The following is a 26,657-nucleotide window of genomic DNA, read 5'->3' on the forward strand; positions in this document are numbered from 1 at the left end:
TTTTCATGTTCATAAAGTAGCATTAAAACCCATCTTTCATGGTATTGTATAGACTAATAAACAGAAGTATGCATTATTCCCCGAATATTTCTTGAGGTTCCTTACTGCCAAAGTCTAATTTTTAATTCCTACCAGCATGTTCTTTTCACTCACATGTCCACAGATTCAAATTCTCCCTGTCCTTCAAAGCCTATCTCAGATGCTGCCACCTCCAGGAAGTCTTTGTGGACTCCAACTCAATGTCCCAATGACATGTGAGATTTTCCTAGTCTGCACTTTATCTATTAATGCTCTTAGGCCCCTTCTGTAATTGGTAATATATTCATATTTTTCATTGACATCTTACCTCCCCACTCACCTTTACACTCTCTGCCTTACATATTCCTGCACCCCCGTGGTTCTTGGCACGGTATCTTGGAAAAAGTAACCCTTAAATTCATCTTAAATCTCTGGAGGCATTGATGGGTAGGTGTGTGGATTTGATTATAGTTCCCCCACATAATGACACTAGTCATTGGCAGATCCTTTCTTTCAAATAGGGTAGAAGTAAATTTGACCAGCCTGATCAAATACCCACCAATTCCATATCAGTAGGCACAGAAGTTGAGTTCCATTCTGGGTGCTCTGTTCTCTACCAGACTGCCAGGGAAGAGAATGTCAAGATCGTGCAGCATGGGAAACAGCCAGCATCCAGACAGGGTGGGGTAGAAGTGAGAAGTCTGCACAGGAAACTTAGTCCCTCCATTGGCTCACACTTGGCAAGTTATTTAAGACCTCTGTGCAAATGTCCTCATGTTTAAGCAAATAAAATAATAACATTGACTTTATTATAAGTTTTTCAAGAGGATTAAATGAGATGTCCTAGGCAGTGCGGTTCGCAGAGGGTCAGAACACCAGAAGAACTCGGATTGGATGGTTGATGTCATTACTGTTATTATCATTATGAAAATCAAGTCCTATGCATATGCTTTTGAATGAAGAAATACTACCTGCTTGCTCTGATATCTCTTCATAAGTGAGGAGAAGCTGTATACTTTTTGTAGCTCCTATGAGAATTAGTATATAAAATTTGGTGGAAAATGTGCTTGGCTTTATTATGCTTTTCACTGTAGAGTCTTTTCATTGAAAGACAAAATCTTCTGCTGTAACCAGCCAGGTTCTATTTTTCCCTTTGCATCTGCTTTCAATCAAGCCTGTCCTCCGTCTTCAAAATCCTCTTTAGGCTTATCTGTAGCCGCCCACCTCTTCCTTGCTTTAGTCACATGCCTAGAGAACCGCGTGAGCTGTTGGTCCAGACTCGCATCAGTCATGTGAATCAGGTCTCTCTGGCCTCTCAGGGAAGTCCGGGAGTGCTGTGGTGAGCAACACAGCACAATCTGTGTTCCCGCTGATCTCAGACAAAAACTATCAGTTTTAAAGAATTAGATTGTTAACTAATTAAAGTAAAAGACAAAACTGCTCTGAAAGAAAACGTACAGGCTACTGCAAAGTTGGGTAAGAGAACGAGCCAAAACCGTTTGTTGGCCAGGCAAGTTGTCTTTCAGGCCTCCGCTGAAATGTCACCGCCTTAGAGAAGCCCTCCCTGACCATCTAAGCTAAGCAGTCACTCTCTACCACAACCCCCATTTTATTTTCTCCATTCTGCTTTCTAAAAAATGGAGGTATAATTAACATATGGCATTATATTAGTTTGGAGTGTATAGTGTAGTGATTCCATGTTTGTATATACTGTGAAATGATCACCACTATAAGTGTCGTTAGTGTTCATCACCATACATAATTACGGTGTTTTTTTTCTTATGATGAGAACTTTTAAGATCTCTTCTCTTTGCAACTTTAAAATACACAGTATAGTACTAACTGCCGTCACCGTGCTGTACATTCCATCCCATATTTATTTTATATTGGTAAGCTTGTACGTTTGGACCCCCTTCACCCATGTTGCCCCCAACTCACCCACCCCACCTCTGGCAACCACCAATCTGTTCTCTGTACCTGAGTTGCGGAAAGGGGGTTACTTGTTTTGTTTTAGATTCCATATATAAGTGAGATCCTATCATATTTGTCTTTGTCTTATTTTACTTAGCATTGTATCTTCAAGGTCCACTCCTGTTGTTGCAAATGGCAAGATTTCCTCCTTTGTTATGGCTGAATAATATTACATTGTGTATATATATACACATTTTGTTTACCCATTCATCCATCATTTGACACATAAATTGTTTCCATATCTTGGCTACTGTAAATAATGCTGCACATAAATATGGAGAGGCATCTATCTTTTTGAGTTAGTGTTTTTGTTTTCTTTGGATGAATTACTGGATCATTCCTTTTTACAATCTGAGATAATTTTGTTGATATAATGTTTACCTGTTTACTGTCCCTCTCCCTCGTTTAGAATATAAACTCAATGAGCTAAACCTCAGTGTATTATTTACTGTGGTTATCTCTGGCTTCTAGAAGCCTAGTGTTTAATAGCTGCTAAAAAGATTATATGAATGGATAAAGGAACTAACCAAGAGGTTCCTCTTCCTTCCAAATCAGAATGTACCAAGCTGTGAAATTCACATACTGACTGGAGATTATGGGGGAGGGGATGAAAATTATGTCAGAATTCTGCCTGTTTCAGTGCAGATCAATTCAATCCAGCATAAACTTACCGAATTCCTTCTATGCACAAAGCAGTGAACCTCACGCTCAGGATTTAGCAGAGGAAAGTCAAAATTCTACCTTCCTGCCTAAGGAATTAGACACTTGACAGCAATTATCATAGTCATGGAACGGTACTTCATGCCACATAGAATTCTGAATGATTTAATGAATTAGTTCATGTAATATTCACCACCACCTTATATGTTAGCAATGATAATTACCCCTGAAGAAAAGGGCAGGTATCTCATCTGTCTTGTTTACTATTGATTCTTTAGTACCATGTACAGTGCCAGACATAAGTAGATGCTCAATAAACATGTTCAGTAATGAACGAGTGCTTTGAAAGGAAAGGATGGTATTTGAGAGCCTGTAGCAGGAGGATTTGGCCCAGTCTGAGGTATTACGTAGCCTCTACCTGAAGATGTGACATTTTATTTAAGACTTGAGAATGAAGAGGAATTTGCTTTGCCTTGGCTTCCAAGTGAAAACCTGGCCATGCTCATCCTGACCCATCTTAAATAATCTAATTTCTGTTTTCTTGGGATTTACTTTCCTTCTGAGCAAAATGAAAAACTGTAATGATGAAATGTCCCCCAGAGGAGGTTGTAAGGACATGTGAAAAGGGAACGATCAGGGTAAGTTTCCCAGAAGAAGCGGGCTTCAGTGAGGGTGGACCATAAGCAGCGCACAGCAGTCTGTTGGGAGGCCCTGAGGCCAGGGCTCCAGCTGGGGCTTTGCAACACCAAAGCGAATGCTTCTGATCTCCCAGGAGGTGGTCTGGAGAAAAGCTTGGAGCACCCCAGTCCATAGTGCATCGCTCAACAATCTCCCCGTTAATTGCTTTTTTTCTGCAACTGGATGTCAGAACCTGGCATGTGGAAATCATCTGGGGAATTTCTTGTCTCTAGCCTCTGTTCTGCCAGACTCCAAGGCCCTTCTCACATGGCACCTAAAATGGGTCACCTTTATCTTTCCCTCCTCCTGGGCTCCTGGTTTCCCTTTCAGAGATCGCTGTATGCTCTTGGGCCCTCCCTCCAGGCATCTCTGCCAATGCCTTTGAGCCTCCTGTCTCCTTGTCTCCTTAGAAAGACCCTTCCTTTCTTGGTCGTCCTGCTCTTATCTGTGATGATATTTGCTATATAAGACTCTCAGTCTGCTGATGGGGTTAATTACTGCCAGCTCTTTATTCACTGTGGCTCCCAGTAAGATAATTGCCTTTTAACTGACACTTTTTGTAAATAAAGCCTGATGCCCAAGACTGGATCTCTGGCATGGACTTTTTGGGGCTCTGTAATCCCAAAGAATCTTTTCAGACCCCTTCCTTCCACCATAACCCCGGTGATGTTGTCATGTGTTAGTATATTAGTCCTTCTTTTTTTTTCTTCTCTCTTTTTTTTTCTGGGAAAACGCCCTCCTTTAGAGCAGGAGTCAGTAAATTACTCCATCACTCACTAATGCCAACAAAATGTTGGACCAAAGCAGTGAGACACATGATTTGGAACAAGAGTATTTGAAAAACTTTCTGTAACCCTTACCTTTCAAGCCAAAACATGAAACGAAATACCTCACTCCTGAGGTTCTCAAAGTCCGATAAGAATCACTTGGACTATTTGCAACGACGTGGATGGAACGAGAGGGTATTATGCTGAGCAAAATAAGTCAGAGAAAGATAATTATCATATGATCTCTCTGATATGAGGAATTTGAGAGGCATGGCTGGGGGTCGTGTAGGGTAGGGAGGGAAAAAATGAAACAAGTTGGGATCGGGTGGGAGACAAAGCATAAGAGACTCTTAATCTCAGGAAATAAACTGAGGGTGGCTGAGGGGTCCTGGGTAGGGATAGGGTGGCTGGGGGATGGATATTGGGGAGGGTATGTGCTTTGGTGAGTGCTTTGCATTGTGTAAGACTGATGATTCACAGACCTGTACCCCTGAAACAAATAATACATTATATGTTAAAAAAAAAAAAGAATCACTTGTCATATGGAATATACAGATTCCTTGTCTGTCCTCAGGGAGTCTGAATCAGGGCACCTGGGTGGCTCAATTGATTAAGTGCCTTCAGCTCAGGTCATGATCCCCGGATCCTGAGATGGAGTCCAGCAGTGGGTTCCCTGCTCAGCAGGGAGTCTGCTTCCCCCTCTGCCCCTTCCCTGTTCTCTCTCTCTCTGTCTGTTTCTCTCTCTCTCAAAAATGAAATCTTAAAAGAGAAAGAGAGAGTTTGAATTCATAGGATTGATGGCTCTGAAATCTGCAAGTTCCCTAAGTGAGGCTGGTTTTGATGATTATATGTTCTCAGCCTGTTTTCCCATCTGTGAAATGGAATGGTTCAGAAAATCCAAGAGAAAAAAAGATACAAAAGGACACTGAAACACTCGAAATGGTACAGCGCAAACCAACTGCATTGGAATCATCTGAATGAAGACATCCCACATTAGTTCTTTCTGCCCCTTGCCCATTCTACATCTGCGTGGAGGGGGGATGCACAGGGCTGGCCCAGAATCAGTCATTTTAAAGTGGGATTGGAAAAGGCACTTTCAATGGAGGTCAAGAGGTACTGGCTGGACTGGAGCGGCCAGTTTGGAACTTGGGTGCCAGCCTCACTGATCTTTTGTTTCTAATGAAGGAGACAGGCTTTTTTTGGGGGTGGCGGGGAGTTGCTTAGTTTTTTTCACTTTAATTATGGGTAGCATAATCCATGAATGTTTTCTCACTTGGGAAGTATTTACTAAGTGCCTGCTATTGACTTAGGAGGTATATACTAAATGCCTACTGTTTATTTAAGACCAAATTATGCCAAGCAGAAGCATGTCGATTCATGAATTCCATAACAGCTTTGCCCGAGTAATATATTCCAGCTTTATAATGGGCTCAAATTCATTTCTGCTGTGAAAGACCTCCACAAAGCAGTCTCAAACATCTTTCAGAAGTTTTCTCCCATATGTGTTGATTTACCCATCTAGCCATCCATCCATTCATTCACTCCTTCAACTAATAGTTATTGAGTACTCTGTGCCAGGCACCTGGGGTACAAAGATGAATTAGACATTGAGAGTTCCCTTAGGAAGTTACCAGTCTCATTGTGTAGACAAGATGGATAGGTAAATGCAATGAGATACTGTGAGTCAGGACTGATGTTACTGTTGCAGACATAGCAATTAAACTTAGGAAGCACTTACGTTTTGCTAAATACTGTACTAAACCCTTCATTCCAGCCATCCTCTTTGGCCCTTACCATATCATGTGAGATTATTTCTGTTATTATCCCTATTAGCTATGTAACGAGGCTTAGACGACAGGTAAGTCAGTTTCAAAGACATGCTTCAACCCTGGCTGTCTAGTTGTGGCACCACCCTCCTCATCACACCTGTTCTGTCCCTGCTCTCAAGTTCCTGTCTGGCCACAGAAGGTCAGAGCAGGTGCACAGCAACTGTAAACATGGCATCAGTAGTAACCGCTGATCACATGGCCACAGGGCAATTGGTACTTCATGTGCTTATTGTCTCACTCAACCTGAGAAAGCACAAGGAAAACCCTGTCATTGGTCCCATCTTATGGATGCAGAAAGCGAAGCCTCACAGGTGTTAAAGTTTGTGTAGATCTACCTAACTGGTAAATGGAATACATAGGGATTCAAGTTTGGGTCAGATTGACCCCAAAGCCCACACTCTTTCCACTCCGCTGAATACAGGCCGCAGGTACAATACCTCTCAGGAAGACAGCTCCGGATATGCTCTTGTGTCATGAGGCTAAGATGACTTATACAGACAAACCAGACCATTTAGGCATTGTTTAAATGGCACCTTAATTGGGATGGCCCAGCCTTGCCAGGTGCCTGGGTCTAAGGAAGTGATGCATTATATGACCTTCGAAGGGCTAGACATCCTATCTCTGCCAATAGTTTGTTATCCTGTCACAATGATCCAAAAGTCAGAAAGCATATTGCTGGAAGGGTCTATTTATATATCATGGCCTGGACAAAGACCATAATTACTTTATGGCTCCAAGTTTTTGCTTCTCTGGAAAGCCCAGTATGTTTCTCCAGTGCTAAGTATATCTGCAAAGAGGAGAAGCAATGAAGGATTAAAAAAATATTCTACCAGATTTCAAGGCACACATTTCTTTTAAAGGAAGTAAATGGATATACAATGTTGTATTAATTTCAGGTATACAACATACTGATTCAACAATTCTATACATTACTTAGTGCTCACCGTGGTAAATGTAGTCACCATCTGTCCTCATATAATATTATTACAATATTACTGACCATATTTCCTCTGCTGTTCTTTTTATCGCTGTGACTTATTTATTTTATAATTAGAAATTTGTACCTCTTCACCCGCCAAAACTACTTCCCCCATCTCCCCACCCACTTCTCTGGCGTCTATCAGTTTGCTCTGTGTATTCGAGTGTCTGTTTGTTTTGATTTGTTAGGTTGTTCTTTAGATTCCACAAATGAGTGAAATCATATGATATTTGTTCTTCTTTCTGACTTGTCTCACTTAGCATTATACCTTCTAGGTCCACCCATATTGTTGCACTTGACAAGATCTCATTCTTTTTCATGACCAAGTAATATTCCATTTCATATATATCTTCCACCTCTTATTTACCCATTCATCTATTGATGGGCATTTGGGTTGCTTCCATATCTTGGTTATTGTAAATAATGCTGCAGTAAACTGAGATGCATATATTATTTTGAAATAGTGTTTTTGTTTTCATTAGGTAAACGCCCAGTAGTGGAATTACTGAATCATAAGGCATTTCTATTTTTATTTTTTTGAGGAACCTCGGCATTTTCTGCAATGGTTGCACTATTTTACATTCCCATCAACAGTGCTCAAGGGTTCCTTTTTCTCCACATCCCACAGATGCTTGTTGTTTCTTGTCTTTTTGGTACCAGCCATTGGGACAGATGTGCAGTGGTATCTCACTGTGTTTTTTGACTTGCATATCTCTGCTGATTGATGATATTGAGTATCTATCTCTTTGTGTGTCTGTTGGCCATCTGTATGGGTTTGTTCCTGGGCTGTCTATCCTATTCCATTGATCTATAGGTCTCTTTTTGTGTTGTTACCATACTGTTTTGGTTACTATATCTTTGTAGTATATCCTGAAATCTGAAATTATGATACCTCTAGCTTTGTTTTTTTCTCAAGACTGCTTTGGCTATTTGAGGTCTTTTGTGGTTTTTTTTTTTTTTATCGATTTTAGGATTATTTGTTCTAGTTCTGTGGAAAATGCCATTGGTATTTTGACAGGGATTGCATTAAATCCGTAGATGGCTTTGGGTAATATGGACATTTTAACTACATTAATTCTTACAATCCATGATCACAATATGTCTTCCCATTTGTTTGTGTTGTCTTTAATTTCTTTTATAAGTGTCTTAAAATTTTCAGAGTGCAGATCTCTCACTCACCTTCTTAGTTAAATTGATTCCTAGGTATTTAATCCTTTCTAGTGCAATTAGAGCAAGACATTTTATATTTTTATATTAAATCATATTTTAAAATTTGGTGTTAAATCTTATTTTTTAAAAATCCCTCTCAGGGCAATATTGGTTTTCTTTTATAAACCATTACCTTGTGTCTCCGAATGCAGCACAAAGGACCGTCACCTTTTCTCTAGCATAGACAATGGTGTCTTTGGTAGAACTTATCAATCCCAAACCAATACCTTGTGCTTGCCTTCTGTTAATAAGGTCTCCAAAATCATTATTATTTGATGGGTCAAAACCAAACCAGTTCCCCCATCTAAATTTATGTGGTGGTTCAACCTGTCCTCAATGAGGGGGTATTCTCATTCCCTCTCTTCCTCTTGTGAAATCTGAATGTTTTGGTAAAGTCATATAATTCTTAGATCAACTTAATTTTTCCATGCCATCGGGGTACACCGGTCGGTGAAGGGTCAGTTTCCTTGGGCTTAGCCTCCCTTCTTGTGTTGTGGCTTTAAATTCTCACAGCAAATAACTCAGAACCAGGTTACTGCCTTGGTGTGATGGCTGGCAGGGAAAAAAAAAGCCTGTCGTGGAGCACAGAATCTGTCTGTGTTAGCCCTCTGTCACCAGCTACTCACCCCAGCTTTGGGCTTCACCTAAATGATAAATGGTCCTATTGTTTGGGCTTTCGTATTAAAAAACCATAGAGCTAAATCTAGACGAAGCAAGGACAGAGACCCATTTCATTGCACTGTACTTTAATATTCTTGAGACCCATGGCATTACGGGTGGCTCTTTTAACAGCCATCCCTCTCCAGGGTGGAACACTGTGCTGCCTTTGTTTCATCTGATCTTCCAGCTGAAGAAGAGATGGTCACTTATCCTCAGTGCTCCCCTATCCTGCTGGATTTCTCTTGCAGGAGGAGAAACTGACCACACGGGAAAAGGTAGGGGTTTCAGGCAGGGCATTTCAGCGTGTGTTTACAGGCAGGACTGACTTACTCAGCAAATCCTGCTCGGAGAAGCTGCAGCCAATGAAGAGGCTATATCCCGGCTTGCTTGGGGGCTTCTGAGTTTGAGCTGCATGCAGAAATGTAAGGCAGTGCTTCCTGGCGCTGATGGCAAAATGGGCCCCATCTCCAGTTATTCCTCGGGCTTCCCAGCTTTGCAGATCCAGGGGAGAACCTACATAAACATATGGTGATGTAGCCAGCTTTAAAGGCCAAGAGAATCCTTATGGATTCAGGAGACTGGTTTTTTATTTAGATTTTTATTTTTTATTTTTGTTGGAAGATGAAATGCTTCTCTCGTTACCTGCCTTACATCTTCAGACCTCCGAATACCATCCTCTCTTCCAGCTGCCACACGGAAGGTACAGACCAGAGAGGGAGAGTGTCTGGGTGGGTGGGAAAAAGTGGGCTGGTGTATGACTTCCCACAGGCTCTGCTGATACTGCTTTCTGTAGCTAGCAGATGACTGTCGTTCCTGGCAAAAGCTTGTATCTAACAGACTTAGATCTGCTTCTAAAATCAGTCTGTCTTCTGTAAGGAAAGGGACGTATTTTCTAAAGGGCAGGATAATATTGCAAAGGTGATCTCAAAGCTGATCTAGCCGAGTCGGAAAAAAATCAGAAATATTTTGCCAGTTTCCCTTATTCCCCTTCACAAGCAAACAAGTAATTGGAACTCCTGTTAAGGAAGAACATTTTCAGTAGGTGCTGCCACAGACATTTATCCAAGCTCTCTGTTTTGTCACTGTCTGTTTAATAACTTGGTGCATGCCCAAGAAAGCAATTAGCAAAATAGTATTCGCGTACTACATGACTGTGGGGTGTCAGTTGTCGGATTGTTTTGCTCGGAGTCTGGACTTAGGTTGCAGAGCAGGAGGACACTGTTGACTTTCAGCGCTCGCTGGAAATGGGGTTTGTGGGCGTCCTAAGTTAATGCCTTACGGCAAGGGTGAGCTGAGCCTCATACAAACAGTCCCCAGTCGCCGGTCCTTTTGGGGATCTCTGCTACCTTCTAACCTATCGCGCTCTGCATCTGTGTGTGTGCGCGTGTGTACTTTCTGTGTGCACGTGTGTGTGTGTGTGTGTGTGTGTGTGTACCTCGTCAACATTCTGGCAATCCGCCTTCATCCAAATGCTGCAGGTTTCAATGCTTCTGGAGCCAGTAGCCGGTTGTGCATATTCTGTGTGTGATTTGCCTGTTTCTTTTGATCTGCTACATCCTTGAAAAAGAGCAGTTTCAAGAAAAGCGGCTGGCTGGCTGCTTTTCAGCCTGAGGCTTGCCCTACGAGCAGTCCTGATTGAAGAGGGCTGGGGCAGTGAGAGGCTGCCTATACCCTCTGTCCAGCCTCACTCTCTGGAATGGAGCTGGTGAGCAGCCTGTTGCGAAAACCCACCCTTGTTTCTCCTCCTCCTCCTCCTCAGAGTAGGAGCTGGGGATCGTGGGCCGTGTAGAGAAAACAAGGGGAGTGTTTATTATTCTGTGAAGTGATTTTCAGTCATTGCCCCTGGAGAAAAGCAAGTAGAAGTTTGGGATAACCCTTGAATTGAGACCAAGGATGATATTTTTCACAGACCTTCATATCTTAAGGATTTTTTTCCATTAGATATTTCCCTTAAAAATTTTATTGGTGGCTATAGGAGATGACCCACTAAGAAATCTTTCCTCTTACAGAGAGAAACTTACTAAGTCTTTATGTGCATTAGGGAGGGATAGGGAATGGCATGGATAGAAATCTCCAGGGAAACTTCCCATATACAAAAGACCTAAATTCATATAGGAAGATGCCTAGATGACTTTTCTATTTCTGATTGGTCCCCCGTCCTCTCCTCCTAGCTTAGATTTTGAGAACTCAAATACGTGGTCTGTTGCTGTTTTGTATATTAATCGAACTAAAGTTCCTACCTCATACAGACAACTACCACCCCCAAGAACTTTCTTGAAGTGTTTTTTAACCAAATTTAACTGTTGTGCTCCATCAAAATGGAAAGCCCGTTTTATTCCCATCAAAACAATTTCTAATTTGCTACCTATCGCCAGGTTTAGGGGGTGGGGGGCAAGGAGACTTGTCTTTTAATCTGTTGTGACACTCATAGACAATGGGTAGGGATAATAGCACGTGGCAAACATTAACTTTGTGAGTGAGGGGCCAGAGCTGAGCGGGGAAGGCATGAGTTAAATACCAAGCAAGCAGGGCCAAGTCACTTAATTGCTCTATGCTCAATTTTACCTAAAAAATGGAAATAAAGAGACTTATTCCCAGGATATTGAGAATTCAGTATGATCATTCTAGTTCTTTAGGAAGCTTGGTACATGATATGTGCTGTCTGTTTTGCAGTCTCCTGTACTTTCTTAGGCTGTCAAGTTACCCCTTTTTTATTACATTATCTTAAGTAATGAAGTGCTTCCTCAAACACATCACAGTGTCCCTCAGGAACTAGTTACACTTACTTAGAGTTTGTCTGAGGAGAAATGTATGTGAGAATGGATAGGAGTTTGAGGTTTTATATTGTTAGCTATTATGTTGCCCTGTAGTCTCTTCTAGAAAAGTTATGGTTTCAAACTTCATATTTTATTTAAATGAAGAGGCAGAGAATGAATAATTGGTGTATATCCCCGGGAACATCAAATAACTAGAAATACCCAAACCATCCCTTTAAGATTAATTCAAGAACAACTCCAAAATCTTCACCAATTGCTGGGGCACCTGGGTGGCTCCGTTGGTTGAACCCCCAACACTTGATTTTGGCTTAGGTTATCACTTCATGGGGGTTGGGGTTGAGCCTCATGTCTGGATTCTGCACTCAGCATGGAGTCTGCTTGAGACTCTCTCTCCCTCTTCTCCTGTCCCTCACCCAGCTTGCGTGCTCACTCTCTCACTCTCCAATAAATAAATGAATACAATCTTTAAAAAGAAAAAAGCTTCAACAATTGCTGGGGTTCTTAGAGGGTGGAACCATTCTAGTTAAAAGACAGGTTTTCTGCCCAGCTTGTCTCGACATTGTTTTCTCAGTACAGAAATATCATGGGCTTTGAATTTTAGCTCTGCCACTTGCCAACTGGGTGAGGTTGGGTAGTTATTTAACCTCTCAGAGTTCAATTTCCCATTTGCAGAACATGGATGATGATACGCCATAGGGTGGCCACAAAGAAAGACATTCAGAATGTCACACACGGTGATAATCATAGTAGTAGCAATAATAGCAATAACAATAATAATAACTGACCTTCACTTCTACTGCACTTACTGTGCCCCAGACATTATCTGAGCAGATGATATAGTAATGCATTCATAGGTAGGGTAAATCAACAATATGTGGCTACAGATAATAGTCGTTTTTCCTTCCTGCTCTCACTTTCAAAATATTAAAAAAAAATTGTATTCCCTCCCTCAACCTCCCCCAAACACAAAAATGCTTGCCTTGAAAACCTCTCAATGGTTTCTGATGGCCTAGCAGGCCCTGCATGTTCTGACCCCTGCCTGACTTTCCTGTTTGAGCACATGCCATCTTGTCTGGTCTCCAGGCACATAGACCATTCTTGGTTCCTCGGGAATCTCCCTCCCACCATAGACTTTTGGGAAGCGTCTCTCTCCCCTAGCCCCATTCCTTGTTAATTCTGGCCTTGGACTCTCAGCTCAAGCCAAGAAGCCATCCCTGGCCCTCGGGTCATGATGGTCATAGCTCTTAGAGAACCAGGCTGCTTCAGAGCACCTGTCCTAGTCTGTCATCATAAATGGCCTGGTGAAACTGTTCTGTGAATGTCTGTCTTCCTGCTAGACTGAAAGCTTCATGGGAGCAGGACCCACATGTAGTTTTGCCCTCTATTATACCCCCAGCACTAAAACAATGCCAAGTACTTAATAGGCAGTCAACAAATTTTTATTGAATGGAATGATGACAAATACCAAGGCTGCTGTGGGGACACATTTTTAAAACACAGGCAAAACACATTCTACAAAGCATTAGCTGCTATAGGAATGCAAGCTGTTTTAACCATTGCTGGTCAGGTACTTTTCGTAGCCACATTTGAGGGGACTGGTTTTATGACCATGCTCTATTTTACCTTAAAATTAGAAAATATGAAGGGGAAAAAGGCCAACTAAAAAATGCTGGTGCACGAACAGGGCTTTGAGAGGACAGTTGGATTGTCTTTCCTTCTCTGTGGACCTCATTAGAAGGACACATCACTCCCTCCACCACAGTGGGGAAGCATTCATCCAGCAAACTATTTCCAGGATTAGAGGCACAGAATCTCACTCAAACAAAAAAACAAAAAACAAAAAACAAAACAAAACAAAACAAAACAAAAAAACCCATTCCAGACAGGACAGAGATAAGAGAACCAGTCAAGTATGAGGAGCCTTGCCTGATATTTTCCAGTGGACCTAATTTGGCACCCAGCATGGGAGGGTCTTTTCTAGGCCCTTGAACAGATGAGCAGAGGTATTCTCTCTTCCTGAAGGGACCAGGGTCATGTGCCTTGCCCTGAGACATTTCCTTTCCCTGAGAAGTCGCCCTCATGTTTCCGTGCTGTAAAACACTGCTCATCTCTTAAAAGTCAGCTCCAGTTGAGGCTTCCCAGGAAGACTTCCTCAAGAGCTCCAAAGAAGGACTTGCTATTCTGAGTCATGCAAACCATAACAGTTGTGGGAAGAAGGCTCCAGAAGGAGAAGCCAAGCAGCACTACAAGAATCCCTGGCCATGTTCTCCAGGCTGGGCCAGTATCGTCTCATTTGCTGCTCACGTGATCTCATCTCAGATACTGCTCTCTCCATGTTACAGGGGAGGAAAGTGACACACACAGGCCATACTTAGTAAACTCGCAGAGCTAAGACTCAAGTCCACACTTTTGGGATCAGAAATCAGTGCTCTTAACTCGCACCTGACGCATTTCCTCCGGAGTACCAGCATGAGAACAGCCTTCAGATTGGATGGTCCCAGTCTGTTCACAAGTCTGTGGCCAGGAGCAGCTTAGGCACAGGAATTCTGCCATTTGTCTTTAGGCTCTGAGTCCTGGTTAGCACAGACCTTGACTGGTAGTAGATGGTCAAGGAATGCTTCATAAATAAAACACTGAATGGGAGAGTGACCAATTTGCCTATGTATCCATGGTTCTCCTTTGGGAGGAGGAACCCAGAAGCACGATACCTTCCAGAGACCCCCAAAAGCAGGCTTACTGGAAGCCTGCACCCACGTTCAGAAAAATATACATTTTTCTAACTCTTTATCATGTTGTAAATAATAATAAAATAATAACAAAAACATACAATGCTCATTATTTATCTGGCATAATTCTAACATATACATGTTTGTGGACGTAGGGACAGGTGTGTGTATTCCTCATCATAAACCTCTCTGAGGGAAAGTTGTTATCCTCATTTTGTAAATGAGGAAACTAGGACACAGAGAAGTTAGGTAACTTGCCTAAAGTCACACAGCTGTGAAGTGCAAGGATTAGGATTAGAACCCATGCATTCTGGTTCTGAGGTACATGCTACAACAGGATCCATTCTTCTCTTTTGTGCCTTTTTATGTATTTATGGAATTCTTGTTTTTCCTATTTTTGGAATTCTCTTCTTAGCCCCTTCCACATATGTAGAACCAACCCACTCTTTAGGCCCACATCAAACACACTTCCACCCACAGCTTTCCCTGACTGTTCATTTTCTCAGCTGCATTTAAAGCCGTTCCCACACGTGCACTGTGATTCTCTTATAATATAGAGGTAATATTAGGCCACCTGACCAGGTTATTGTAAGGATTAAGTGAGACAGAATCTTACATTGCTTGACATTGCATTAGATTAAAAAAAATATATATATATATATATGTATATATATATTTTTTACATTTTCTACACAGTATCTGTTTTGTCCCTGCTTTCATCCAAGGCCAGCCACATACTGGGGAGCTGGATCCCACTCCTGACACCAACTCCAGCCCTTCATCCTGCACTTGTCCGCTGTCTGTGCCTCATCACTAAGGCTTTTCTCTCTATAGGATCGCTGGTGTGGCTCCCCAACAGACTGTCAGTCACCCTGCTTTAAATACTCATCTCACAGTCCTGTATGTACCTCTAGCTACTGCCCATTCCCTACTCCTCTTTGCAGAAAAATGCCTTGAAAGAGTCATCTATATACAGTTGTCACCTCTTTTCCCATCTCTCTGCCAAAGCTGCTCTTGGGAGAGTCCCCCATGGCCCCCTCACTGATCTGGCCCATCCTTCTCAGCCAGGTTCCTCCTAAGGCAGCTCTCAAGCACCCTTGGCACAGGCAGTCACTGCTTCCTTCCCAAAAGGGCTCCTTGTCTCGGCCTCAGGGCCCAGAGTTCCTCTCCATTTCCTTCTCTGGCCATTGCCAGGCCTCAGACTTCTGCCTATTCCTCCTCCTCCTCTTGAGCCATAAACACACAAGCCCAGGCCAGAGGCTTCTCCTTAACCTGCTCTTTCTCCTAGGTGGCCTCCACCAACCCCATGGTATGAGACATCGTCTTCTCAACCTGTATCCCCAGCTCCAGCCTCTCACCCCAAATGCAGACCAGTGCCTCGAATGGCCTACCCAGCATTCTAGCTGGGATGCAATAGTGGCCTCCAAACCTGACTCCTCATTCCCCTTGAGAAAAACCTGCTTGTCCAACTTCTTCTCCAGCTTAAGGAACGAGAACTCCAGTTTCCTAGTTACTCCAGCCAGAAAACCTGGAGTCATTCTTTGTTTCTGTTGTTGTCTCATAGCTTTCTTCTAGTTATACAGTGAAACCTCTGGGCCTAACCTCTAAAAATATTCAGAATCCAATTACATCTTATCAAATCTATCACTTGAATGTTTCTTTACCAGAGAGGCTTTTCTTGGCCTTCCTGCCTAAAAGCCCTCTCTTTCCATCTCTCTATCTCTATTGCCCAAGCTCCCCCTCCCCCCAAATCTCTCTCTGTCTCTATCTCTCTCTCTCACACACAGACACACACTCCCTAGTTACCTTTATGCTGCTTTAGCCCTTCTCTTACTGGACATGTCCTATACCCAGTTACTTACTTGTTGCCCTTCTTTTTGCCCTGTAGAATGTAAGCTACATAACAGCAGAGGTTGTCTCTGTTTCGTTCACTCCTATATATCTTCAACACCTAGAACAGTTTCTAGCACATAATAAGCACATAATAGATACTTGTTGATTGAATGAATGGGTGTATGAATGAAGGTTTATGTAACTTTTCAGTAATAAAGTAGGGAGAATGGACTCTGAAACCAGATGAAACTGAGTTCCAATCTCACACGGAAAATTACTCACTGGGTAACCTTCATTTACTTAACTGGTGTATTTCCTTCTCCAACAATAACATATCAGGGTATTGTTATGAAGGTGAAAAATTTTTTTACAATTTTATAAAAAATGCCAGTTAGTATTCAGTGAATGAGACTTAACAGTATTTCTTCTGATTATTTAGTTTAAATTAAATTAAATTAAATTTTCTTTCAGTGTTCCAAGATTCATTGTTTATGCACCACACCCAGTGCTCATGAAATACGTGCCCTCCTTAATACCCACCACCTGGTTCACCAAACGCCCCCACCCCTCCAAAACCCTCAGTTTGTTTCTCAGACTCCACAGTCTCTCATGGTTTGTCTCCCCCTCTGATTTCCCCCAAGTCACTTCTCTCCATCTCCCAATGTCCTCCATGTTATTCCTTATGCTCATAAGTGAAACCATATGATAACTGACTCTCTCTGTTTGACTTATTTCACTCAGCCTAATCTCCTCCAGTCCTATCCACGTTGATACAAAAGTTGGGTATTCATCCTTTCTGATGGAGGCATAATACTCCATTGTATATATGGACCATATCTTCTTTATTCATTCATCTGTTGAAGGACATCTTGGCTCTTCCACAGTTTGGCTACTATGGCCATTGCTGCTATGAACACTGGGGTACAGATGGCCCTTCTTTTTACTACATCTATATCTTTGGGGTAAATACCCAGTAGTGCAATTGCAGTGTCATAGGGTAGCTCTCTTTTTAATTTCTTAAGGATTCTCCACACTGTTTGCCAAAGTGGCTGCCCAGCTTGCATTTGCACCAACAGTGTAAGAGGGTTCCCCTTTCTTCACATCCTCTCCAAAACTAGTTGTTTATTCTCTTGTTGATTTGGGCCATTCTAACTGGTATAAGGTGGTATCTCAATGTGGTTTTGATTGGAATCACCCTGATGGCTAATGATGATGAACATTTTTTCATGTGTCTGTTAGCCATTTGTATGTCTTCTTTGGAGAAGTGTCTATTCATGCCTTCTGCCCATTTTTTTATGTGATTATCTGTTTTGCATGTGTTGAGTTTGAGGAGTTCTTTATAGATCTTGGATATCAGCCCTTTGTCTGTAGTGTCATTTGTGAATATTTTCTCCCATTTCTTGGGTTGCCTCTTTGTTTTGTTGACTATTTCCTTTGCTATAAAGAAGATTTTTATCTTGATGAAGTCCCAAAAGTTCATTTTCACTTTTGTTTCCTTTGCCTTTGGAGACAGGTCTTGAAAGAAGTTGCTGTGATCAATGTCAAAGAGGTTACTGCCTATGTTCTCCTCTAGGATTTTGATAGATTCCTGACTCACTTTGAGGTCTTTTATCCATTTTGAGTTTATCTTTGTGTGTGGTATAAGAGAATGGTCAAGTTTCATTCTTCTATACATAGCTGTCCAATTTTCCCAGCACCATTTATTGAAGAGACTTTTTCCCACTGTATATTTTTTCCTGCTTTGTCGAAGATTATTTGCCTATAGAGTTGCAGGTCTACATCTGGGCTCTCTATTCTGTTCCACTGGTCTATGTGTCTGTTTTTGTGCCAGTACCATGCTGTCTTGAGGATCACAGCTTTGTAGTAAAGCTTGAAATCAGGCAACATGATGCCCTCAGTTTTTTTTTTTTTCCCCCAACATTTCCTTAGCAATTCGAGGTCTCTTCTGGTTCTGTATGAATTTTAGGATTGTTTGTTCCAGCTCTTTGAAAAATGCCCGTGAAATTTTGATCAGTATGGCATTGAAAGTATAGTTTGCTCTAGGCAGTATAGACATTTTAACAATGTTTATTCTTCCGATCCATGAGCATGGAATGCTCTTCCATCTTTTTATGTCTTCTTCAGTTTCTTTTGTGAGTGTTCTGTAATTCCTTGAGTACAGATCCTTTACCTCTTTGGTTAGGTTTATTCTCAGGTATCTTATGGTCCTTGGTGCTACAGTAAATGGAATCGATTCTCTAATTTCCCTTTCTATATTTTCATTGTTAGTGTATAAGAAAGCAACTGATTTCTGTACATTGACTCAAACACTTCAAAGTGTAGGGATAGAGGGTACATTCCTCAACTTCATAAAATCTATGAAAAACCCACAACGAATATCATTCTCAATGGGGAAAAGCTGACAGCCTTCCCTTTGAGATCAGGAACACGACAAGGATGTCCACTCTCACCACTGTTGTTCAGCAACGTACTAGAAGTCCTAACAGCAGCAATCAGACAACAAAAAGAAATAAAAGGTATTCAAATTGGCAAAGAAAAAGTCAAACTCTCTCTTTTGCAGATGACATGAGACTTTATATGGAAAAACCAAAAGACTCCACCCCCAAACTGCTAGAACTCACATAGCATTTCAGTAATGTGGCAGCATACAGTATTTCTTCTGTATCCCTTACTGCATTTACCACAGCAACAGTCACCTAAAGGTATTCGTAGTGCCATACTGATTGGATCATTTTTGCCTACTTACATAGCTAGCATTGGCGAGGGCTTGTAATTTGCCAGACCCTGTGCTAAATACTTTAGTTACCGCATCTCATAAATCTCAGGAAAACATCACAACATCTAGTTGTCCTTATTTTACAGATGAAGTAACCACAAAATGGTATGATAACTTACCGAAAGCCACATGGCAAATATGGAGTAGGTCAGAGTTTTGTACCCAGACTGTTAGATTCTAGAGCCCAGGTTCTTATCCGCTCCATAATATACTGGATTTTACAATACAGTGCATAAATACAGCATTTTAAACATTGTTCTCAGCACATGGAAATTTAAAAGATGTAAAGGACTCATCAGTATTTTAAGAAGTTACAGTCTGGTGGGGGAGAGGAAGGCATGCATACACAACTCTAACAGGGGATTTTAACCTGATTAGGCATGAGAATCAGCTGTGGCAAATGAACAGGGACATCTCCACCATGTCCCTATTGAATCAGATTACCTGGAAGGGGGCCCCAGGAATCCTAGTTTTAAAAGATGCCCAGGTAAATCTTTTCTTTTCTTTCTTTCTTTCTTTCTTTTTTTTTTTTTTTTTTCTTGTTTGTTTGAAGATTTTTTATTTATTTGACACGGGGTAGGGGAGAGTGAGAGCAAAAGCAGGGGGATCAGGAAGCAGAAGGAGAGGGACAAGTAGGCTCCTTGCTGAAACAGGGAGCCTGACGTGGGGCTCAATCCTAGGACGCCAGCATCATGACCTGAGCAGAAGGCACCTACTTAACCGACTGAGCCACACAGGCACCCCCTACCCTGGTGCATCCTATGAACAGTCAGAACTGGGAACCTGAGTCTATGAGAAACAATGGTTAGGGCTGAGGAATATATTCAAAGGGAGGAGCTTTGGGAGAAAGAGAGCAATCAGTTGTGGGTCCCTTTGAACTGACAGAGTAAGATCCTGCAGCTAAGAAGAGATTGCCTTTGGTTAAGATGCCCGATGTCTGGCAGATAAGTGGCTGTCCTGGGAAGATTCAAGGTCAGTGTTACTCATTTACACATTCTGTGGAACTTCACTGAGCTTTTGTCTGCTTCATGGTAACTATGGATTTGCTTTAAGAGTGTCTATTTGGGTACCAGCTAAAACATCCAGTTTTAATAAAACTTATTCAGCCCAAGTCATTCAGCTTCTTGGGCTTTAGTTTTGTCCTCTTCATAAAGGAGAATAAAAATTATGCCCATATCAAGGAGTTGCTTTAGTGAGTAAACGTGATAATTCATACAAAGCGTACAGCGTGCTATCCAGTGCATATGAAGAGCTCAATGAGAGCTGTTACTATGAATATGATTCATATTAGTAGAGGCCTCAGAAGTCACATTTGCCCTGAGTAGTTTGATGCAATGCGGTGATGGAAAGAATCCTAGGCCAGTGGTCCAGAGACACGTATGTTCTGGTCTTCTCTAGACATTGATGTCCCTTGATAAATTGCCTAATCCTGCCGTGCCTTGAGGTCAAACTGCAACATAATAAAACATGGTAGTATTGGTGTGAGACTAAGTGACAGTGCTTTGTGAAGTGCTTTCTTGAGCTAACCATATTAAATCAGAAGCCAGGAATGGTAACTGATTCCTAGGAGTTCCTGATAAAATCGTAAGGAACTCAGCAGCTGATAAGAAATGTGGAAGACAGAGAATAATGTTGAGTAAAAGCCAATGGGGAGCCAGGTGCTCTCCAGGCGTTGTTGTCATGGGGAGATAATTATCACAACAATCGTGCGTGCCAGTAGGCACGTTTTGCCAGTGAAGATCCTGGGAGAGGACTGATGAGGTGAGCCATCCAGTTGAAACAGACTTGGGCTTTGGAATCAGTTAAATGAGAGTTCCAAATATGACTAAAGGTATTTATCCTCTGAGTGTCTGTTTCCTCAAGGGTAAAAGAGGAGAAATTAGGTCTCCTTTTCAGGTCTATTGTAAGGACTAAAGACATTGAGTGAAGCGTGCCTGATGGCCACTGAGTAGAGGGTCCCTGTACTTACTGTGACAGTTTCTTTGTTCCAAGCTGGTCTGAGGGCACATCCTTTGTTCCTCCCACACCACCATGTTCTCATCCAAAGGGGGGGGAAAAAAAGTTCAGTTTTGAATTCTTCAGTTCTTTCAACCTTCATCACTTTTGCTGCTTGTGTGTCATGAACGCTGGCCAGCACGGTTCTGATGTGTGTTTGCGAATTCACTGTTGGTCTTTAGTACTTGTGTCCCCAAGGCAATTGCTTCCTTTGGACTCAGTTTTATAAATTGAATAGAGAAATCACCAGTGGTGAAATCATCACCATCGTTAGAGAGACTGGCCCATTAGTTTTCTGAGTCATTGTTTCTTCCCTGGCAGATGGAGCTGGAAGAAAAGATGGGCCAAGATGGCCAAAGCCTTCATCTTTACAAGTAGCTGCAAAAGCACAATTAGTAGGTGAAGCAAACAAAAGGCAAATGGATACCTGACTTCAAAGATATGCATGAAAGGCTGCTCTGCATCCTATGGTTGACACATGGGAATGTCCCTTACCTAGAAATTGTAGGAGCAAATTGAATGGTCAGTGAATCTCCTTGCAAGAGAAATTAGTTGTGAATTCCAAAATGACAAGCATGTGCATAAAGAACATCTCTCTTACATGTCAGAGATGGGCTAGGCAGTGGGTTCACCGGGGATAAACGTACATATGGTTCCCGCCCTACTGGAACACCGAATCATTAACTGTGGCAAATGTAGTAGTGGCAAGGACATAGAGAGACATGGTCCAGTAGTGTTTTGGCCTGCCCAGGAAGAGGAGGACGTCTTCCCTGAAGAAGTGTCTCTTGAGCTGAAATCTGAAGGAGAAATACGACTTACATATAGGTGGAATGAGAGAGAATTTTCCAGGGAAAGGAGACCATGTTGAGAGGCCCTGTTACCAGAGGGTCATTGGTGAATGTGAGATTCTTAAGGAAGGTCGGTGTGATAGGCACGTGGAGACCCAGCAACAGAACAGCCAAGAAATAGGTCCTAGAGTGGTGGGTTCTGCACACCTCTCTGATGGCAATTACAGCCTTGGCCCAAAGAGCAACTGGAAATTATTGAAGGGTATGAATCTGGGGGGAAAAGAAAGTCCATATTTGCAACATGAGAAGATTCGTCTGACTGCTGGCAGACTAGAAGGGCTAAGCAGTGGGTGGATCCATCTTGGGGAGTTGGCCGCTAAAAGTCCCTGTCCTTGCATTTTGGGGGAACGGGTCGATGACAGTCTGTATGCCCCCGATTCCTTAAGTTGCATTTGGCGTCTGAATCCAGTGCAGAAACCTGTCCATTGTCTTGACATCCAGCCCAAAAAAGTTTCTTCTCAATGAGCAGTGGCAGGAATATGCTATGCTCTGTTCTGAAGAGGCAGTAAACATTCTCAGCACTGAAAAAGAGACCAAGTGTGCTCTGCCAGACATAACACTCGCGAAGCATGATATTTAGAAGGAAGAGAAAGTCTGTTGGGACCAAACCACTAAAGATGTTTTCCTATCATGTTTGTTCAGCACAAAATGGCTGCTCCGTCAAAGCTTCTAGATAGAATGGTACATGTGCCCAGCTGTGTATAATCATGTAGACACAGCAAGGTGACCTTCTCAGGAGAGGACCGACCAGAAGTCAGACTCCTGGGCAAGGGTTAGGAAGCCCTGTTCTACCTTCGTTATTAATTCATTTTCTCATGGTCCTATACCTAAGATGGGGGAATGTCTAAGCATGTGGGTAAAAGCCTCCAATGTGAAATACTGCAGGAAAGCAGCAGGTAGCACATTAACCAAAAAGGCGTGATATTGGCTGTAGGGAAACTGTGTTGGAGCCCTAAAGGAAACACAGTCCAGTTAAAGAAAAAAAGAAAAAGACAGTAAGCAAGGAAAACAAAGTCAGGCCCAACCCTTAGGCCACCTATTTCCATCCCATTAGAAAGAATCCTAGAACATCTGTTTGGGAGCAGGCCTCTGAAACAGTCTAGCCTTTCTGGGATCCCTGAATCTCAAATAGCACTCCTGACTCAGAGAACTGGAGAATTCACTTCCTGCCAAAGCTGATCCTTTTGCTTCAGGACACTGCTGACTGTCTCTAGATCTTTAAGTTGAGCTGGACTCTGTTTCTTAGAATCATTGCAGTCGATTTCTTCTCAAATCACAAATCTGAGGCCTTTTCCTCATGATAGTTGTACTTTATGAGGATGATTTTTGTACCGTGTGCAGGCTTAAGATTCCAATTTGCTACAAGTAGCCTCCTCTGACTTTACCTACAGTCATGGTCATAACAAGGAGCTTCGAGGGGCTTTACCCTGTTCCAAGTGTTTTTCGTGTATTAGCTCATTTAGTTGTAATAACAGCAAAGAGGAAACTTCTACTATGCCCATTTTACAGATACAGACACTGAGGCCAGTAAAGTAAATAACCTGCCCGAAGTCACCCAGTTAGCATGCAGCAGAGAGGTAGGACCTGACCCCAGGTAGGCTGGCCCCGGAGCTTTGTTCTTCCACTTGTGGTGCAGAGAAAAGCACAGGCTTTGCTCTCACTGTCTCGCCTTTGAATCCAAGTTCCAACACTTCCTGTGACCACTTGCTTCAGATTAAGCCTCCACTTCTTCATCCATGAGATGGGGAACCAGGACCCCTACCTCTGTGCCGTTGCAGGAGTACAGAAAATAATGTCTTCCTTGCCCACCCTGCCTTCACACACAGGCTGATAGAATCAGTAAATGTGTGAGTATGTGAATAAGACCCTCTGGGGTCAGCCTTCCCTAGCAAAGCTTTCTTATTCTTTGCCCCAATTCTCAAGTGAAATACCTATTTTAGGTTGCCTTCTGGCGGTCGGCCAGAAACAGGGCATCCCAGCATAAGCACAGGACCGCAGATAGGAATGAAAACAAAACTATATGATAGCATCACCACAGATCATTGCTCCACTCCCCACCCAGTCCAGACTCAAGAGCACTGGGCACCCTAGAGATAAAGCTGACATGCTCCAAGAAAGTGGCCTTTCAGATTATGGAATGTCCCTCTTCGAAGCCCATTTCTATGAATGGCTTCCTAGTTTACCCAGTGAAATCTGAAGTCTTCCAGTGGCCTACAAGGCCTAAGAGATCTGCACCCTGATGACCTCCTGTTACCTCCCCGTTCACTCAGCCCACAGCCAGCCACACTGCTCTTCCTCCCGCAGCCCAAGCGCGTTCCCTCTCCAGGACCTTGTACTTGTCCCCTCCGCCTGGAGTGTTCGTCTCCCAACCCCATGGTTCTTTCCCTCACTTTTTGTATGTCTTTGCACAAATACCACCCTTCAAATGGGCCTTCTTGCCTACCTGATCTACACCTCCCAAGCACTCGCCCTTTATTTTACTTCGAAGATGGCCCCTCTGGCCCGCCTATTCTACATTTGCATTTGGTTATCACCCGTTTCCTCTTGCTAGCCCATTAAGTCTCTGAGAGCAGGTGCTTTGAACTTTTGCTTGACATCGTGTCTGCCATGTAGTCGTTGGTGACACATCTTTGTTGAATATATGGTGAACGATCATGGTTAGCAGCGGCAGTGGGTAAGTGCAGAGACCCACAAGATGCTGCCTCTCTAGGAGGGCACTGGTTCCCAAGCGTTTGCGTACACACAAAGGTCATCTGCAGTGCTTGGTTTAAAATAAAGATTCAGGGGCTCACACACCCCCTCAAATTTGGAATCGGTCCATCCTGAGCGGAGCCCCAGAACCACCACTTTTAAGAACCCCCGTGCCTGTTGAGCAAGTGCAGACCTTCAAGAAACGCTGTCCTAGGATAAGAGAAAGTAGAAAAATGCCACTAGAAAAGTAGAAAAACATGAGCAACACCACTGAATTTTGCATGGTTTCCTTCCTCCCTCTATGTCTGGTCTGAGACATGGGAACTCCTGATGTAGCATTAGGGGGTGATGCTGGTGGGGGTCAGGGGTTCAGTGCACTGTTCATAGACACCCTGATCTCTCGGTTGGAGGTTGGGTGGCTGCAGACTTGCTTAAGGAGTGCTCTTAGTGTGGTCTCAGATGCAAAAGGACATTGATATCCTACCTTGCCTGTGCACAGAGCCTTTTTCAGAATGGCTGCTGCAGCCTGTGAGTGGGGGAGGGCACCGCTGGTCCTGGCAATTGGCATCAAACCAGACAGCCAGAACTGGAAGAGACGCCAAGTTCTGGTCAGAGCCCCGCCCACCATCTTGCAGAGAGATTAAGTGACCTGCCCAAAACCACACAGCTAATTAGTTTAAGAGCCAGCATTGAAACCCAGCCTGTGGCTTCATTGTGGTGTTTTGGCCTCTGTACCCCCTTTAAAAGTGGTTTCACTGTTCCTAACAGTCCTGTGAAGATCTTAGAATAATGTGCCAACCTGAGTAGAGATTCTACATGAAAGAGAGAGAAAACCCCTCAAGGGTAAACTGTATGAAGAGTCTACCTCCTGTCACACTGTGAGCATGCGTGCTGATAAGCCCTCAGAAGAACACCAGCTTACAGGTACTTTAAAAAGGCGGAGTGAGGTACTTGAAACAGCATGATTATTTTCACTTTTTAAAGGGAAGCTCATTTTTCTTTGAAATTGGCCTTATTTATACACAGAATCAGTGGAAAAGACTACTATCAGACATTAAGCGTTCAAGAATCTTCTCCCAAGTGCTATCTTCCCCACATTGGGTACCCGGCAAAGTAGTTTAGGGCCATGTATATAATACATATCTCCCCATGTTGTGCCTCCTAGGCACTGCTAAGCAACAGGCCGACCTTGACTGTGGAGAGCTCAGGGCTGCGGATTTGGGGAGGTCATGTGTTGCCTGAACTGATTCTTTTCCAATTTCTGCTACATCTAAACACGCCACTGTGCCAACTTGTATTTCGTCCTTTCCCATCGAACTTACCTAGGCTGAGCTTGCCCTACATGCTGGGGACAATCTCCTCCAAATTCACTTCATTTACAGTCTTCTGTTTGGAAGTTGTATTTTTGGCTCCGATTCAGAGAAATTCAAACTGAGATGATCAATGGAAATGATCCTATAGGTGAAACAGGCAGAGGCTTTAGTTCAATTCTCTATTGATCCTCAGATACCCTCTGGGCATCATACAAAAATATTTATTTGACACAGCATTTTCAGGTCATAGCGTAGACCTCCATGAATTGATTGAAGTTTGAGGCTTCCAGGGATCCCCAGCCTTCATTTAGAGAAACACTTCCTCAGCAAGACCTGATTTTATAATGCGATAGAAGGAAGGTATCTTCTACTCTGTAAGTTTTAGCTTCTTACCTCTTTTCTTTTTTTTTTTTTTTAAGAGACTTGAGAGAGAGAGTGAGAGAAAGCATGAGAGAGGAGAAGGTTAGAGGGAGTAGCAGACTCCCCACAGAGCTGGGAGCCTGATGCGGGACTCGATCCCAGGACTCCGGATCATTACTTGAGCTGAAGGCAGTGGCTTAACCAACTGAGCCACCCAGGTGCCCTGTAAATTTTAGCTTCTTAAAAGTTAGGCTCCCAAAGCTTGCAACTGAACAGGGTAAACAAATCAAAGTTATGTTCCAGGCAGCTGTAACAGTGGCTGGGGCTTAGTAGCAACTCAGTAAACAATTGCTCCATTCTATTCTTCCCCCATCTTTGTCTACAGACATAATAATGTTGGCTCATTTCTTGGCCCATTTATTAAATATTTCTTGGGTGCCACTCTATGGGATAATTCTAGACAGTATCCACAGGTAAGAACACAGCTAGATCCTTGCTGTCATGGACTTTAGGTTCTCAGAGGGGCTGACAGGTAATAAGGCATTACAAGCATTAGGTCATCAATAG

The 26,657-nt window shown here is 42.8% G+C and overlaps 1 protein-coding gene across 4 annotated transcripts in view; it reads left to right on the forward strand.

Moving 5' to 3' along the window:
* Positions 1 to 26,657, forward strand: part of PPP2R2B (protein phosphatase 2 regulatory subunit Bbeta) — a 455,910-nt gene that overhangs the window by 19,418 nt on the left and 409,835 nt on the right. The window contains exon 1 of one of the 4 annotated variants that reach the window (XM_032850736.1): positions 9,101 to 9,471. The exons of 2 other annotated variants lie outside the window; for them this stretch is intronic. In XM_032850736.1, the coding sequence (XP_032706627.1) occupies positions 9,398 to 9,471 (74 nt within the window). In that variant the 5' untranslated portion in view covers positions 9,101 to 9,397. Of the gene's footprint in view, positions 1 to 9,100; positions 9,472 to 26,657 lie in introns of those variants that run through there. One more of the 4 variants, XM_032850777.1, reaches the window with a different exon arrangement.

This window comes from Lontra canadensis, unplaced genomic scaffold, assembly GCF_010015895.1.
Source record: "Lontra canadensis isolate GAN:19392208 unplaced genomic scaffold, GSC_riverotter_1.0 scaffold4, whole genome shotgun sequence".
NCBI lineage: Eukaryota > Metazoa > Chordata > Mammalia > Carnivora > Mustelidae > Lontra > Lontra canadensis.